Here is a 15,973-nt window from a genome sequence, read left to right as displayed (position 1 = left end):
ATCCACTTGGTGTCGCTGTATATTTCTTGGAGATTAGTCAAGGAGAACCATACGTCGCACTTCCTGATTGGCTGTCCCTGACCGGGTCAAACCACATTGCGCTTGCGCAGCTGAGCCACACGGGCTAGCTACTGGAGTCTGACAGATCAGCGCGGAGTCTTCAGCTAATACTCGAATATAAACCAACACATTTCGTGTGAAGTTGCTTCGAACGACAGTTAATACTGCGGTGCTTCGTCGTTCAGCTTTTTTTGCGTCCTCGACGTCGGAGTGGAAGCAAATAATGAAGAACAGTTCCAAGAGGAAAGAGGAAGGTCCTCAGCTGAATGGTGGTGTTAAACAGTCCACATGGAGCAAAGCCTTCAACAGTAACGCCGTTTGGGAGGAGAAGGTCAGTTCAGGATCAGCTTTTTTTGCATACATTTCCATTGAGTCTGTAGAGAAGAGTTGCCTCTACTGTTAGGAGTCCAATATATTGAGTCAATTCTACACTTCATCTTGACTAAGACACCATTATTTATTGTAATTCATTGCTATTGTGCTGCATGTTGTTCCCTTTCATACCTATTTCAATCCTAAACGTGGGTATTTAGTCGTCTGACCTGTACACTTCTCTTTGTTTACAACCATATATTGACTGAATTGAAATTGTGTCACTTGATCTTGTTTCAGGATGAGTTCTTAGATGTTATATACTGGCTCCGCCAAATAATCGCAATAATACTCGGAGTGATATGGGGGGTCGCACCGTTGAAAGGATTTCTTGGAATAGCCATGTAAGTACTCCCACCAGCTCTGTCCAGAAAGGTTTACTGTTGTACACCCTTGAGAATTTTTGTTCATTGTATCTCCACTTAGATTCTGCATCATCAATGCTGGGGCCCTGTACGTGTACTTCAGCAGTTTTCAGCAGATCGACGAGGAGGAGTACGGCGGCACGTGGGAACTCACCAAAGAAGGCTTCATGACATCTTTTGCTCTATTTCTGGTGAGAATTATATGCCACTCTAAATCAGCTATCTCACAGAGAGTGATATTTTTTTTCTCTGGAAAGTAAAGTTTTCTGTCTTTGCCAGGTGGTCTGGATCATCTTCTACACGGCTCTACATTTTGAATGAGCAGCCATGACACAATGCTTGAACACACTTGAACATTTTCAGTGTCAGGAATGGGAATCGCCACGTCTCAATGGGTGTTCCCTGCTCGTACCAAGACTCTTCAGTGTGTGGTGCATCATGGGAATCCAAGTCTCTCCAACAAGAGCGTCACGCTGAATGTGGTCCTTCTTATTTGTCTTGTATCAGAATGTGATGCTGATCATTACTTCTACCAAACTGAAATTCACTCGGTAAATCATCCTTGATAAAACACTAATATTTTTTTTGTAGAATTGGTCCTAAAGATCTGAGCAAGGATCTGAATATTGCCATTTCTAAACCCGGGATTCAGGAAGTTTGCATGTCTGTCAATAACTGATTGTATTGAACATCACCAATCAATTATTATTGCCAGCTCACAGACAAGCATTTGTGCAACAGTATTACCTTGTGTCTGGCACTCCAGGACATAGAGTTATTTAATAGTTATTTTTTACCATCAAAAGCAACAATTTTCTGGAATTTTTTTTTGGCACACGTTGGATGTAAACATCCTTTTCCCTAGAGTGTGTGCTGTCATGTCTTCATTATTTGACTACAAAACAATAACCTCACCTTATTTATCAAGTCACCCGAATTTGGAAGAAACCATTCATACGGACTTCATATGCAATTGTTCAGAGTCGGACTCTTGTCTCTGTCGCGACTCGCTGTATGACTGGAATCTTCTTTGATGATTGATACAGCCTCGGAGTGTAGTGACTATTTAATTTGTACTCACATGTAGCTTCCATATCTAAGTCTTACATGTTGTTTTGAAATTAATTTAACTTTGTTTGTAAATTCTGTCCCATTGTTACGGATTGATTTCTTATATCCTGTTTGATGTAACATTTCTCAGTATTTTATAGTTGAAGACTTTTAAAAAAAAGGGTCTAAGTTATTGAGAGGATGCTGATATATTCGATACATGCCACGTGTTGTATTTTCTGATCAAATCTTTTGGGAATCATTAAACATGGGCTTTATTTGGCCTCCATTTTCCAAAAACTGTGTTTCTGATGCTTTCACTTAGTTTGCAAACAACTGAGACAAGTTGATAATGTCAGCTCGTGTATGCAGTGATATGTGTATTTGTGGTAAAAGAAATAACTGTGTAAATAGGTTCGGATTTTAAAGCCGAGATCTGCTTCATTTAGTTTTTAATTTATTGACTGTATGACTCAACATTGGTCATTTAAGAAATTTGGCAGATTCAAGTTTTTTTAAGGCAACAGCTGAAGTGAATGGTAAGTGCGGTTGTTGTTTATTCCAGACCGTAGGGGCGAAGTGCAAGTTGTATTATGAGCATATTGGCATGATGCGTTCATTCCGTCGTAATTTTTATCATTGGCAATCAACAGCATTTTATTCATATTAATCCATGGCGTTTCTGCGCTAATCTCAATGTGTATACTCTATTAAGAATATCACTCATATTAATTTGGCTAGTTGTACGTATAATGTCGCTTTTTAAGTTGTACATCCTGATATTAGAAACTCGGGACAAGTTTTATTCGAGTGCGCCTGAAGCACTCGCACGTACTGGGTGTCGTCCGTGGTTCACGCACCTCGTATCTCGAAGTAGATGTTAGCTGCGAGCTCGCAATGTTGTCACTTTGCAGAAACGTTCTTGCTCGAAGCAGACTTCTCTCTTCTGGACTGGACTCGACTTGCAGTAAGGCCTGCAGAAAGTTGACCGACAAGCGCTTCAATGTTCCTGTGAGCGCCGAGTTCGTGGCTCGCGTGTCGGGTGTCCCGACCATGGCTCGGTTACCCTTCCAGGAGAGCGCGGAGGGGCTGGACGCAGCCTTCATCGGAGTTCCCACTGACTCGGGAACTTCCAACCGACCTGGAACAAGGTGTCTGCCTGCTGGCTTCATTTGTGTCCTCGTTTGTGCAACAACATGCTTCTCATTCAGGGCCTTTTCTTTGTCGTTCGCTTACGTTCATTGACCTATTTTTCGATGAACTTTACGACTGGGAGGAGCTGTTATTCTGATACAAATGAAATAATTATATAACAAAAAAACAGGACTTTAGCCACTTCCTTTCACCACATAACACACTCAACGTTGAAACACTGGCCAGTGCAGTGCTGACCAGACTTGATGATGGCAAGGCAGGGGGAGACCCTGGAAAGGTGTCCAGTGAAATTTGGGCGCAACCACCTTTGTACACCAGCTTAGATCAAAAGCCGGAAGTCATACATTTATAACCATGTTTTAAAAGTTAAAGAAAAGAATACAATAAAAGCCTTTCTCCTGAGTAATTTTGGACTCTAACCTCACAGGTTCGGCCCGCGTCAGATCAGGACAGAATCCAGTCTCCTGAGGGCGTACAACAGCGGCACCCGGGCCGCTCCTTACGAGTCCCTGATGGTGGCGGATATCGGAGACGTCAACGTGAACCTCTACGACTTGAAGGACACATGCAAGCGCATCAGAGAGGCGTACAGAACCATCCTGGCCACGGGCTGCATCCCCCTCACCATGGGTCAGTGTCCTGAGGAAACTATTTCAGTCCTGAGGGGTGAAAAATAACTCCTATGTTGCACAACGCTATCCTAAATCGCATTCCTTAGACTGCAGAGCAGATTCAAGTTAACACACTTTCTGTCACACACATTCCTTCAGTGTTCAAGTGTTGAAGTTATAGTAAAACAGGAAAGGCGACAGGCAGGTTAACTTTGTGTCAACTCTTTCAAAGGTGGAGACCACACTATTGCGTACCCCATTCTTCAGGCCGTCGCTGAAAGGTGCGTGTTTCATCGATGCTTTTGATGCTATGACCATAATATTTAATTTAGAAAACAATTTAAATTGAATGGAAAAATAAGCTGGAATGAATTGAAATAGTATATACTTGGAAGCCTAAAGAGCCGCAGTACTGTTGTAGTGTGAATGTATTTTCATTTCTTAATGCATTGAAGTGGAGATATGACTAGCTTGTGTGGCTGTATAACGTTTGTTAGAAGTGTGGAATTACATCCTTTATCTCTTGCATCGCGCCTCGTATTAAGGCACGGCCCAGTAGGTCTTGTCCACGTGGATGCTCACTCCGACACTGGCGACGTGGCTTTGGGAGAGAAGATCACTCACGGATCTCCATTCAGGCGATGCGTGGAGGAGGGTCTACTGGACTGCAAGAGGGTGGTCCAGATCGGCCTGCGCGGCACCGGCTACTCCCCAGATTCTTATGAATGGAGTCGTGCGCAGGTACCCACTGGATATTTACTGGAGTTTATTGAACAATTATTTATCATATACATATTTTATGAAGGACAATTCCAGTGCTGTTTATTTCTATAGACTAGTATATCAATAGGAACATCTGGTGAGCCTTAAAATCCTGCTGCAATGACATCAGATAATGAGAATACATGACGTATTTGACTTTATATTTACTGCTTTTTGCATCATTTTTACTGTTAAAAACGGTTGGACGCAACACCGCAGTCGTCCAGCAGGGGTCGGCAGATGTGAAGGCCGAACGTTAAGAAGAATAATGATGCGTTTCGTTCAGGGGTTCCGTGTGGTCCAAACTGAGGACTGTTGGCATAAATCTCTCACACCTCTGATGGAAGAGGTCAGGGCTCAGATGGGTAGCGGTCCGGTGTACCTCAGTTTTGACATTGACGGGCTCGATCCGGGATTTGCACCAGGAACTGGAACGCCGGAGATCGCAGGATTGACCCCAATACAGGTGAATATTTCATCTCAGGTTCAGCAATAGTGGATCACTTAGCACTCACTGTGTTTAATAGCATGTAGAATTACTGTTTCAGTTCCTGCACTTCAATAAATAAGTGGAAAATGTATCTTTTCAATCAGGGTTTGGAGATTATCCGGGGCTGTCGTGGCCTGAACCTGGTTGGCTGTGATCTGGTGGAGGTGTCTCCGCCCTACGACACAACTGGTGCGTGGCTTTTGTTTCCCCATCAGCTGCTGCTTTGCTTTCTGATGGAACAACAACTCTTTCTTTTCTCCACAGGAAACACAGCGTTGACTGCTGCCAATCTGCTTTTCGAAATGCTGTGTGTCCTTCCAAATGTTAAATACTACTGATCTTGTTAAACAGATCAATGAACAGTGACAATAATAATCAGATTAAGAACAAGTGGGTTAATGGGCCACTCTAAAACCTTCCGAATGTCTCGTTCGCAAGATCATTTTGCTTTCTAAATGTTTCCATGCAGTGTTTCAGGTTGAAGTTGCCCTTTGGATGACGGCATGTTATGTGCAAAGTCAGAGGATGAAACCATCAGCCTTCAGTCATTTGAGAATCAAATTCGTTTTACGACACATAAATCCACATGATGCAAACTTGTATTTAGGTGTACAAGTACAAGAGGTTGTAACAAAATTATTAAAGATCTTTATTGCAAGCTCAGGTTTTAAAACAAACATTCAATAAGTTTTTTTCTGAACTTTGAAGGACCAGTTCCATGTTCTTACGGCAGAGGGCAGCAGAAACTCGCTTATTCATGGTAACAGTCTTCAGACGTATCCTGCTGTAAAAATACTGAACAGTTCAACCCTCATATTCTACTCTAGACTAATAAATATCACTGGTAGATTTATTTACAGCTAACAAATACACATCTGTTTAGGGGGGATCAAAGTTGTTTTGTTCGCAGAGGAGCTCAAATGTGTGTGTATTTTTGGATTAGTAATGTGTATCAGATGTATGGATTGTTTTGAGGCCAACGTATGGTGGAAGGCATCCTGCAACCACAAGAAGCTATAAATCCTCCCAGCATGCCCTTCTCTGTGTCAGCATTGAAGTTTCCAAAACAGGCAGGATAATGTGTTTATAAGCGAAAAGCATTGCAGCTTCAGTGGTGTAAACAAGATGAGGCAGCAAAGAAGCTTGTGTGTTTGGCTGTAGCATCCGCATGTGGCCACATTGTCCCAGACTTATTCAAGTGATTCCGGCGTCCATGTGAGCGCTCATTATCCGAACCACACGTTCTCCTGGAGTAGATCCACACAGCTGAGCCGAAGAATTATGGTTGAAAGTCAGCATTCTTCCTGCCGCCTCGCCTCCATGTTTGGTAAGATACACTTGAGGTGGAGAGATGCTATGTTTGGTAGCCGTACGCTGAGGCCTCTGAAAGACAGGGACAGGGTTTCAGTCATGTTAGTATGAGGAAACTACGAGTGTCACTCTTGTGAAGTGTGCCACCAAGGTGTGGCACCGGACTTTGACCTGTCCCGATGGCCCTGAAGCAGTGATGTCATGTTATCACATAAACGGTGGATTGGATTCCTCTGGCTGCTTCCATTGAGGAAAAGCAGGTCATGGTGTGGGCTAAAGTTATCTTGTAACTGAGTGCAAGTACTGGCAGCCTACCTGAGTGAAACCGGGCCGTGCAACACAGTCCATCGCCTCGTGCTGACTGGTAAACAGGAGACACACACACTCGTGTGGAAGGGGGGAGGTGTGTGAGGCGAGTTGAGAGAGAGTCAGGCGGCAGGTAGACGGAGGAGCGGCGGGCGGTGCTTTGTTGACCCTCCCAGGTGAGCCAGTAGCCTTTCAGATCAGGGCCACTGCCTCTCCAGTTGACCTGCACGGCGTCACTGCCCACTGTGGTCAGCTGCAGGTCCACCAGAGCTGGAGTCACTGTGAGGAGGAAGGAGAAGTTCATACCGTCGTAGCACTGCTTTCTTCACCATCGCTGTATGTGCATATGCTACACATTAAAAACCCATTGGATTTTATAGCTTGACCCGACATTGTTGTTACCATGGTGATGCGGTTCAGCATTAGAGCTTGGGAATCTTTAGAAAAAAAATCTCCAGATGACTGCTGAACATCTGTGAGTCAGTGTTATTTTACTGGAATGGCTAAATCATGTTTGACACCGCTTTCCGTGAAAAGCAAGTGAATTTGGGACGACGCCATGTTTTGGATAACTTGATGAAGTTATACATGTAAAAGTGACTGTAGGCTGAGTCTTTTCTGTGCGTAATAGGAGAACTTTGAGCTTCCTGAAACTTAAGACGGATCTTTTATGTGGAGGATTAGGATTAAATAAAGTCTTGGGCGTCAGGTGTGGCTCCATTATTAGCTCACCTTCCTCTGTGCACACTTTAACAGAAATGGCCCCCTCCTTGCCCGAGGAGTGGCGGGCGGTGATGGTGACCAGGTAGGTGGTGCCTGGTTGGAGGTCTCTGAGGAGCGTGGAGTTCTGTCTCCGGTCCACTCTGAGCGTGTAGAGCTGCCCTCTGGGCAGGGCGGAGTATTCGATGAGGTAACTTGTGACGGTTGCCTGTTGAGAAGGCGCCCAAGTCACTCGTGCGCTGGTGGAGCCCACCTCAGACAGTGTGACCACAGCTGGACTCAGCACCTCTGGTGGCACAAGAGACCACATTATTGTTCTGTTTTCTTCAGACTCTGAAGAGGAACCAACCTGGCTTGGTTGTGAAGGAGACGGATAACTTGTTAAATCTGACTTCGTTGGACTCGGGGGTCAGTGTGGCGGTGTAGGTGGTGTCCGGCTTCAGGCCTGTCAGCTGGGCTGAGCTGGAGCCGGACGGAAAGACTCGCCTCTCGTACTGGCCGCCGTCAGTGCTGGGACTGGTGCCTGTTCCGCCTCCCGGGACTCCGGGGCTGGACGGAACTGGACCGAAGCGGACCTCGTAGAAGCCCGATATACCTTGTAGAACGGGCCGCCACAGGAGCGTGGCAGAGTTGGTGGAGACGTCTTTCACGTTGAGCCGTTCAGCTCTGATGATTTCTGTGTGGAGAAGAAGGACAGAGAGATGAAGAGGAAGTGAAACGTTAATGGTAGATTCCATTGCCATGAATCATTTACTCTCATAAGTGAGTTTAAAATGTATTAGTTCCTTGAGTCAGATAAGAGCAGATGTTGCATGAGATGAAAGCCTGACTGTCTGTCTCTCTGTCTGTCTGTCTGCCTGTCCTCCACTTTTCTTTACTTAACTTTACAGAGACACTATACTACTTACTTACTGCTTACTTTCTGTTTACTTTACACTGAGAGACTTTACTGTTTACTCTACTTTACACTGAGACAGTTTACTGTTTCCTCTACTTTACTTTACACTGAGGCACTTTCCTGTTAACTATTTCCTCTACTTTACTTTACACTGAGACACTTTACAGTTCACTTTACTTTACCCTGAGACACACTTTACTTTACTATTTATTCTACTACACACTGAGACACTTCACTGTTTACTGTTTCCTTTCCTTTCCTTTCCTTTACACTGAGACACTTTACTGTTCACTTTACTTTACCCTGAGACACACTTTACTTTACTATTTATTCTACTACACACTGAGACACTTCACTGTTTACTGTTTCCTTTCCTTTCCTTTCCTTTACACTGAGACACTTTACTGTTCACTTTACTTTGCCTTACACTGAGACACTTTACTGTTTACTTAACTTTACACTGAGACACTTTACACTGAGACACTTCACTGTTTACTTTACTATACTGCTTACTTACTGCTTACTTTCCTGTTTACTTTACACTGAGACACTTTACTGTTTACTCTACTTTACACTGAGACACTTTACTGTTTACTGTTTCCTTTCCTTTCCTTTACACTGAGGGACTTTCCTGTTTACTATTTCCTCTACTTTACTTTACGCTGAGACACTTTACAGTTCACTTTACTTTACCCTGAGACACACTTCACTTTACTGTTTATTCTACTTTACACTGAGACACTTAACTGTTTACCGTTTCCTTTCCTTTCCTTTACTTTACAATGAGACACTTTCCTGTTTACTTTACTATTTCCTCGACTTAACTTTACACTGAGACACTTTACTGATTACTTTACTATTTCCTCTACTTTACACTGAGACACTTGACTGTTCACTTTACTTTGCCTGACACTGAGACACTTTACTGTTTACTCTACTTAACTTTACACTGAGACACTTCACTGTTTACTTTTCTTTACTGTACTTTTTGTCTCCCTTTTCTTTTCTTTTCTTTTCTTTTCTTTTCTTTTCTTTTCTTTTACTTTACTTTACTTTCCACTGAGACACAGTTTAAGACCAGAGTGGCCAGCAGTACGTTAGACATGTCTTCAGAGCGCCTAATGAGAGTCATTCCAGTTACCTAATCCGAGCAGAGAAATGTCAGTCCATATATACATCTGATTATAAATATACGTATCGGCTCCAGAATAGTGTGAGAAGATGAACCGAGGGGCATTGACTCATTAAACCATTAATAGAAAGCGCTATCCCCTTACACACAAACACTCTGCTTCCAGGACTCTTATTTAGACGCGCTGTCTTTCGGAGCATGTGTGGTATCAGGGAGAGGCTTTACACCGAATACATCAGTCTTGAAGTTGCAGCCAGAGTCTGTGGAGGATGGAGTTTTACTCTGAAATGTCGATGGTGGATGAAGCGACTCACCAATGATGGCGTCCCGCAGGTCGTCCTTGATGATGCTCATGTCGTCAATGTCCACAAAGTAGAGGTGGTTCTCCACCGGTGGGCTCACCACCTGCCTCAGCACCTGATAGTTCCCATGACCGGTGGAGACCACCAACACGTACACGCCCTGTCTTTTCAGCTCCTCCATTGGGCCGATCACATCTCCCGGTTTCACTCCGTCTGTCAACCACACCAGGACTCTGGGCAGTCCCGGTCGGGTCCCATCAGCTCCTCCTGGCCTCAGCACCTGGTCCTGCGCCAGCTCCAGCGCCTCCACCGTGTTGGTGTCCCCTCTCAGGGGTTTGATGCTCGCCAACGCCCCCTGCAGGCCCCCTTGGGTACCGTAGGCGTTAAAGCCAAACTCAAGGCGGGGTCGGGTTCCGACCTGCAGAAGCCCAACTCTCACCTGATCCTCCCCCAGCGAGAAGGGGAGGAGGAGCTCAGACAGGAAGACCAGCATGCGCGAGTGCTCGTAGGAGGAAACACTCCCTGAGGAGTCCAGGAGGAAGAGGACATCGCCTTCGCAGCAGTTCAGCACTGTGGAGGAGAGTTCAGAATGCGTCAAGGATGTTCCAGTAGCAACATTTCAAACTGCTCTAAAAGCTGATAGTCATCTAAATGCTTCTTACGTAACACAAACTCAGATAAGATAGTGCTTTCTTCATTTTGCAAGCGAGTTTGTACTTGTGGTTTTGCATCTCTTGGACAACCGAAATTGATGCAAACCTTAGCTCAACTTACATGAACAAACCCGCCCGAGGGAGTCACATGACTAACCTATCAGCACGGGCCGGCGAGTTCTGTCCCGAGGAAAATCGCATACATGGAATTTCCCTCAGATCAGAGGAACGTTTATCAGAATTTTTTTGACCAAGCATCAAAGCTCCTAACAGCTGGGCTGAGATCGTATCACAACAAACGCAGGAAGTGTTGCTGATGAAGCAGAGAGGATGCTGACACATGTTTTTGATCATTAATTTTATCCCCCCTTCCTTTTGAACAAAGTTAAGAGCTCATCCTGTCTGATCTGCTATTTTAAAGTGTAAATATATTGTTTCAACGCAACAACAGATGACAGTTATGAGTGGACTGGTGTTGCTTCCACTCGATGAAACGGTGCATCCACAACCGTGTCTTAAGTTCTATTTTTGACTGCATGTCTCAGATTTGTTATTGTAACTCAAGTCACATGTCTTAAATGGCATATTTCTTAGCTGCAATGTCGCTGCTGAATGCAGTACAATGCGCTCGTGTTTTTCAGTGTTACACGCGGTTATTTTATTCACCCATTTGTGAGGAGCGATAGCGTCTCTTTTGGGAATTCACTGTCGAGTTTGCACGTTCCCTCTGTGTTTACTTGGGTTTCCTCTGGTTAATGTGGTTTTCTGAGACAACCTCAATATGCCACTGGTTTGGAGACTGTTGTTGGAATGTGTTTGGACGAAGCTAAATATGGAGCTGAAACCATAGCAAGTCAAATGAAGTGTCGTCGAGTGAAACCATCAAATACACGTCAGTCCATCCTCTGTGTTCGTACAGTGTTGTTGAAGCCTATTTTGAACTTTTGAAGCCATATTTGAACTTGATAAACTGATGTACAGTTTATCCTCCCATCACTATTTACATACTCTGGATAGGTTGTAGCTTTAGCAAACAAGCCCAGACTTCCCCATCCTTGCCACCCAGTTCAGGTAAGAGATGTAATCTCTCCAACATGTCCTGGACCGCCACACTGCCTTCCTTCTGTTCGGTAACGCCTCACCAAGGAGAAGACGAACAATGAGAAATAGCATGAATGATTTCGGCCTCAGTCCACACTAGGGATGGGTGATATGGACCAAAAAAGTTATCGCGATAAATGTTGTGTTTTCGGCAATAGCAATAATTATCACGATAAATACATTTTCATTCTATGTGTTGGACACTACAGTCTCTCTTGAAACTGTTTTATGATGAAACTTATTGGTGGGGTTTGTCTCCAACACCATGATTAGTTTATGTTTAAATATAATAGCTAACCAAGTGTAGAGATGAGAAATTCAATGTGTCACGTCTCTGGTAGAACCCGCTCATGTCTGACAGACTGCTCTGCCAGCTTTATTTAGGGGTTAACTTGAGCCGTCTGTCTGCTGTATCTCATGTCTCTTAACAGTTGACTTAACTATGGAGCAGTCTGGACACATTTCCTAGATGAAATTAGAAATAAATGAATAAATGATCATTTAGTCAGATTCTATTCTCCAAATCATTATACAAACTGTCAGTCCTTTGTCTTGTGTGATGAAAAGCCTTTTCACAATTCTCTCTCCTAAAATGGTTGTTTTCCATTGCCTTATTGAAGATTTCGCTAATAGTTTGACCGCTTTAGAATTTGTTGATGGTCCCTAACTGATCCCGTGTCGTAGCATTAGCGCTGCCTGTAAGAGTGTGTCCGTGATCAGTGAAACCTAATGGGGATGCGGAAGAGGCCCCTTCCAATACCAGAGCAGAGCTCCGTTCAATATCCAACTATTTTCACCACTGTGTTTCGCCGAGGCACCAGCGCAGAGTGAGACCTGCATGTGTTGATGTGAACCAGAGCAGAGGACCGCGTCAGAGACCCAATGAGGACCACTCCATCTAATAAAATAAACACGGATCCAGAGACTCAGAGTCGACTAGTGCCATTATCAAAAGTTCCCTGTATTAGAAATAAGTTTTAAACTACGATCGTGAACCAAAGTCCACCACACTCTCCACTCTCCACGCCGTTGTCGGCGGTCAAACGCCGCGGAGCAGGAGAGTGCGGTGAACTGTCGCGGTCTCGTCATGTTCACGTGTGCAAGTCCAATGCAGCGAGTGAGTCGCGTGCTAATCGAATTTATCGTAAGATGCAGAATTGTCATCATGGAGATTGTGTTTGGCCGTATATCGCGTACGATAAGTTCTTGCCCATCCCAAGTCCAGAGAGGAATTGCACGCTCTTGACTTGGCAATCTTCTGAACATCTCTCCATCCAGCATGGCAAACATGTATTTCAGCTGCTAATTCCCGGCATGACAGGGCGTAAGGCGGCTAAAACAGGTGGATGTCCTGGGACATGTTGCTAGCTGAGCTGTACGTTGGCAGTTAAACAAGGTGGGAATGCACAGTAAGATCCATGGTTTGGCCAAACCCTCTGTTGCCACACCAATGCACAGCCCACAAAAATGTTTTGTTCCACATATGTCATGGCATGTTTGCTGCCACAACATGCTTTTTTACCAGCTGCTAAACAGACCTGCTGGGGCGAAAGTCTTGGTTGAGAAATCCGATGAAACCAAATTTGTAATTGAATAGCCCTGACGGAGCACATTGGCAGGCTATTCATGACGGGAAGCCTTTTCAAGACGCCAGTGCTACTGAGGCGGGTTGCTCTCTCTGTTCACCAGCATGTGTTGTTTTAAATGGACTGAAACCACTTGAATTGAGTTTCGTCTTTTCACCATAACTTCGGAGGAGCTGCTGCCAGGAGGCGGGGGAACAGTAGCTGCTGGGTGTTTGTGGCAGATGGAGTGCAGAAAGGAGGCAGGACATGGGAAAAGAGAGAGAATTCAGGGGTGGTGGGTGAGGAGGGGGGTGTAAGAGTAGTTCCATGCCAGAGACGAGGAGGAATGTTGGACCATCGTGATCCTCGTCCAGAAAGACTCGGTGGAATGGAGCGGCCCGGCCACCACTCTTGACATCATAGAAAGACAAATAAACTGATGATTTAAGTTGGCGGGAGAATCTTTCCACTTCAGAAAAGTCATCGCGGTGATCGCGAATGCCTTTTTAATATCCGACTGTTCAACACAGAGATGACATGACGATAAGGCGGAGAGCTGAGCAAACATGTGCTCACATATGCGGACACGTATGACTTTTGCCTCGCTCCAAGAATTCCTTACATCGGTCTTGTTATTTGGAGTGCAGAGGGAGGTGGGGTGGGTGTTTCACATGGCAGCCCCCGCCACCCCCCTCTCCCCCGTATTCACCTTTGTGCAGGTATGCCTTTATCTGACTGCATGTCTCAGCGTCTGGCACTGCTGTCTGCTTTGGATGGGATCGGCTGCTACCGCGGGAGACTTCATCCCCGCAGATGTGATGGCGGAAAAATGAAGTGAAGAAAGTATGTTGAACACGTGGCCCACACATAAGGCTCACAGAGCCTTGGTGGACGCGCAAACAACTTTTTTTGGGTCCATCCAGATGGCACCAAAATCCACCAACCATCATGGCCAGTGCAACTGTAGCAGACCCCCCCGCATCAACTATGATATTTGTTTCCATTACTGCTGAGTCAAAGACGAGCAGAGCTTGTGCTTGAGATGGATTTCTCCCCAAACATAAGCTTTTAAATCGGCCTTCTCGGAAATCAGTTTGCTGTGGCAACTGATCCTGAGCAGACTCGCCTCCCCATTCCTGCTTTTTAGACAGCAATATATCGCAGCAGCAGCTCTGCTCAGGGCTTCTCTCCTCATCTCAAAGAAGCGTGATATTAGCGAGGAAAACATGTCCGTGAAAGATGTTTTGCGTCAGTCATCTTGCTCCATATCGCGGCTTCAAACTGGATAAAGAGTCTAGAGTACAGTTTGTCTTTTCAGCCTCAAGTACATGGAGTAAGTAAGTAGTAACAGCCATCAACCATTTTGATGGACGAATTCTTGAATATGTTGACACATTTATTTTGTGGTTATAGTGAGAACTATTAAGTGACTTAAGGTGATTGTTGTTGTTTTAGCTTTATTTTATCAATATTACACATAAATAAACAATATTGCTTTAGATTAGGGAACATGGACTTCAAGATTATTTATTTATTCTTAATAATCCATAAATATGGAGCTGCATACAGTGAACTCTAAGGGTGGAACACGCTGAAGAACATGTTAATACGTACATAATAATGATGAATAACTGTCTAAAATGTTGTTGACAGTGAGTGGTTTATTCAGGTTAATATGTGCTCTCACATATTACACAAGTGTTACTGCATGAACAGTGCAGTAGTCCGACTACAGTAGAAGACCTTCAGAATTGATCTTCACTTCTGTTTAAGTTTTAAAGCTGGAGAATGCCGATATATTCATCCCATCATTGCGCGCACACCAGACACAAGTGGGTTTAGCTGTGAGCTTGGCTGCGAAGTCCGGACCCTCCTTGGCTGCCCATGAGCCAGACATTTATTTAGGGAGTGGTTCATGACAGCATCTTGACCAGTGTTGTCATCCATTACTTTAAAGTTGCCTGTCATTGGTGCTCGATAACACTTCGTGTTCCCCTATTTTTTTATGCAGTGACTGTGCGAGCCACTTCATTTCCAGCTTGATTCCCAAAAGTGAGCTGATAGGAATAGTAACAGTGACAGCATCTCACTCACACGGTCAGAAATATCCCTCTGCGGTGGCACCAACCACTTTAGCAGCAGCCTGTTCATTTAAAAACATACCACTTCCATGAGAATAAAGGTGTATTCACGAGTGGATCCCAGGTGTTGTCATACGATCTCGTAGGAACAGACCCAAGTTTGGGATACACGATACACACGTGAACCTGCCGTTGTCGTCCAAATATTATTTGGGAAATTCCAATGCTGGAGCTGCATACCTGGGTGGTCTCCACCTGACTCTGGAGGGGGGTTTGTTTACCCCTCCCTGATCCACCAAAATCTCAACTTATAGTTTAGTGTCACAAATAAAACACATTCAACTACACAGACGTTTATACAGAGGAGAAAGGAGGAGGCAACTGAACTGGTTTGGATCTTCAACATATTTCAACTGTTCTCAAGTGGTGTCTTAAACTGCCCTCCAGAATATATATATATATATATATATATATATATATATATATATATATGATGATATAAATGCAGGTGGGAAGCCGTACCTGCTTCAGGTGGTATGTTCTGAGTCCTGCAGCTCAGCGGGAGCAAACACATCAGCATCCACAAAACCGAGCGCTCCATCCTGCTGCTGCTGAGTTAAAGGTCCCGATAAATCGTAGCTGAAATTGTCAAGAAATCCTCAGCAAGTTCCCTCCGCCCACAGTTCACCTCGGTAACATCCGCTTTCATTCGCGCGCCTCAGCCCGGACCATGGTGTCGTGACGCAGCGGTGGTCCGCAGCTCACCTTCGCTCTGCGCGCGCGTCTGCTGCTCTGAACTCAGTGCGCGGGGAGCGGTGGAGGTGTACGAGCGCGGCAGCTTCCGGAAATTAGGCTTTCAAAATAAAACACGGAACCGCCAAGAGTTGCGCGTTTCAATTCTGATGCAGTACACACTCAGTTTGATTTTTATTACATTGACGAACATCTGTAAATATGAAAGGAATTCGTGTCGAAATAAAGTTATAACATCTGGGAATGTTTAAGTAAAGAATATGTACAGATTTTAGGATGAAAAGAT

General features: G+C 44.6%; 3 protein-coding genes across 3 annotated transcripts; 2 read left to right on the top strand and 1 right to left on the bottom strand.

Annotated features, from left to right (window-relative positions):
- The first annotated feature begins 30 nt into the window (after positions 1-30).
- On the top strand, positions 31-2,141 carry rab5if (RAB5 interacting factor). The gene is made up of 4 exons (XM_053850581.1): positions 31-391; positions 673-776; positions 859-988; positions 1,077-2,141. The coding sequence occupies exons 1-4, from the start codon at positions 284-286 to the stop codon at positions 1,116-1,118; spliced, it is 384 nt and encodes a 127-aa protein (XP_053706556.1). The 5' UTR covers positions 31-283; the 3' UTR covers positions 1,119-2,141.
- Positions 2,142-2,695: 554 nt separating this feature from the next.
- Positions 2,696-5,523, top strand: agmat (agmatine ureohydrolase (agmatinase)). The gene is made up of 7 exons (XM_053850580.1): positions 2,696-2,998; positions 3,430-3,632; positions 3,846-3,894; positions 4,159-4,354; positions 4,662-4,841; positions 4,970-5,054; positions 5,130-5,523. Exons 1-7 carry the CDS (start codon positions 2,745-2,747, stop codon positions 5,201-5,203), a joined length of 1,041 nt encoding a protein of 346 aa, XP_053706555.1. The 5' UTR covers positions 2,696-2,744; the 3' UTR covers positions 5,204-5,523.
- On the bottom strand, positions 4,734-15,713 carry vwa1 (von Willebrand factor A domain containing 1). The gene is made up of 6 exons (XM_053850579.1): positions 15,457-15,713; positions 9,547-10,104; positions 7,552-7,878; positions 7,215-7,490; positions 6,492-6,761; positions 4,734-6,248 (listed from the first exon to the last, which is right to left on the bottom strand). Exons 1-6 carry the CDS (start codon positions 15,533-15,535, stop codon positions 6,220-6,222), a joined length of 1,539 nt encoding a protein of 512 aa, XP_053706554.1. The 5' UTR covers positions 15,536-15,713; the 3' UTR covers positions 4,734-6,219.
- Between the last annotated feature and the right edge of the window lie 260 nt (positions 15,714-15,973).

This window comes from Synchiropus splendidus, chromosome 18, assembly GCF_027744825.2.
Source record: "Synchiropus splendidus isolate RoL2022-P1 chromosome 18, RoL_Sspl_1.0, whole genome shotgun sequence".
Taxonomy (NCBI): Eukaryota; Metazoa; Chordata; class Actinopteri; order Syngnathiformes; family Callionymidae; genus Synchiropus; species Synchiropus splendidus.
The sequence above is the reverse complement of the archived record's forward strand: the minus strand, read 5'-3'. Positions and strand labels throughout refer to the sequence as shown.

Coding starts and splice junctions, on each gene's coding strand:
- agmat (XM_053850580.1), top strand. CDS start 2,745: ATGTTGTCACTTTGCAGAAACGTTCTTGCTCGAAGCAGACTTCTCTCT. Junction 4,842..4,969: donor CAGGATTGACCCCAATACAG/GTGAATATTTCA, acceptor CTTTTCAATCAG/GGTTTGGAGATTATCCGGGG. Junction 5,055..5,129: donor TCCGCCCTACGACACAACTG/GTGCGTGGCTTT, acceptor TTTTCTCCACAG/GAAACACAGCGTTGACTGCT.
- rab5if (XM_053850581.1), top strand. CDS start 284: ATGAAGAACAGTTCCAAGAGGAAAGAGGAAGGTCCTCAGCTGAATGGT. Junction 392..672: donor ACGCCGTTTGGGAGGAGAAG/GTCAGTTCAGGA, acceptor ATCTTGTTTCAG/GATGAGTTCTTAGATGTTAT. Junction 777..858: donor GGATTTCTTGGAATAGCCAT/GTAAGTACTCCC, acceptor ATCTCCACTTAG/ATTCTGCATCATCAATGCTG.
- vwa1 (XM_053850579.1), bottom strand. CDS start 15,535: ATGGAGCGCTCGGTTTTGTGGATGCTGATGTGTTTGCTCCCGCTGAGC. Junction 7,879..9,546: donor CCTGCGGGACGCCATCATTG/GTGAGTCGCTTC, acceptor TTCTCCACACAG/AAATCATCAGAGCTGAACGG. Junction 7,491..7,551: donor CTCCTTCACAACCAAGCCAG/GTTGGTTCCTCT, acceptor TTGTGCCACCAG/AGGTGCTGAGTCCAGCTGTG.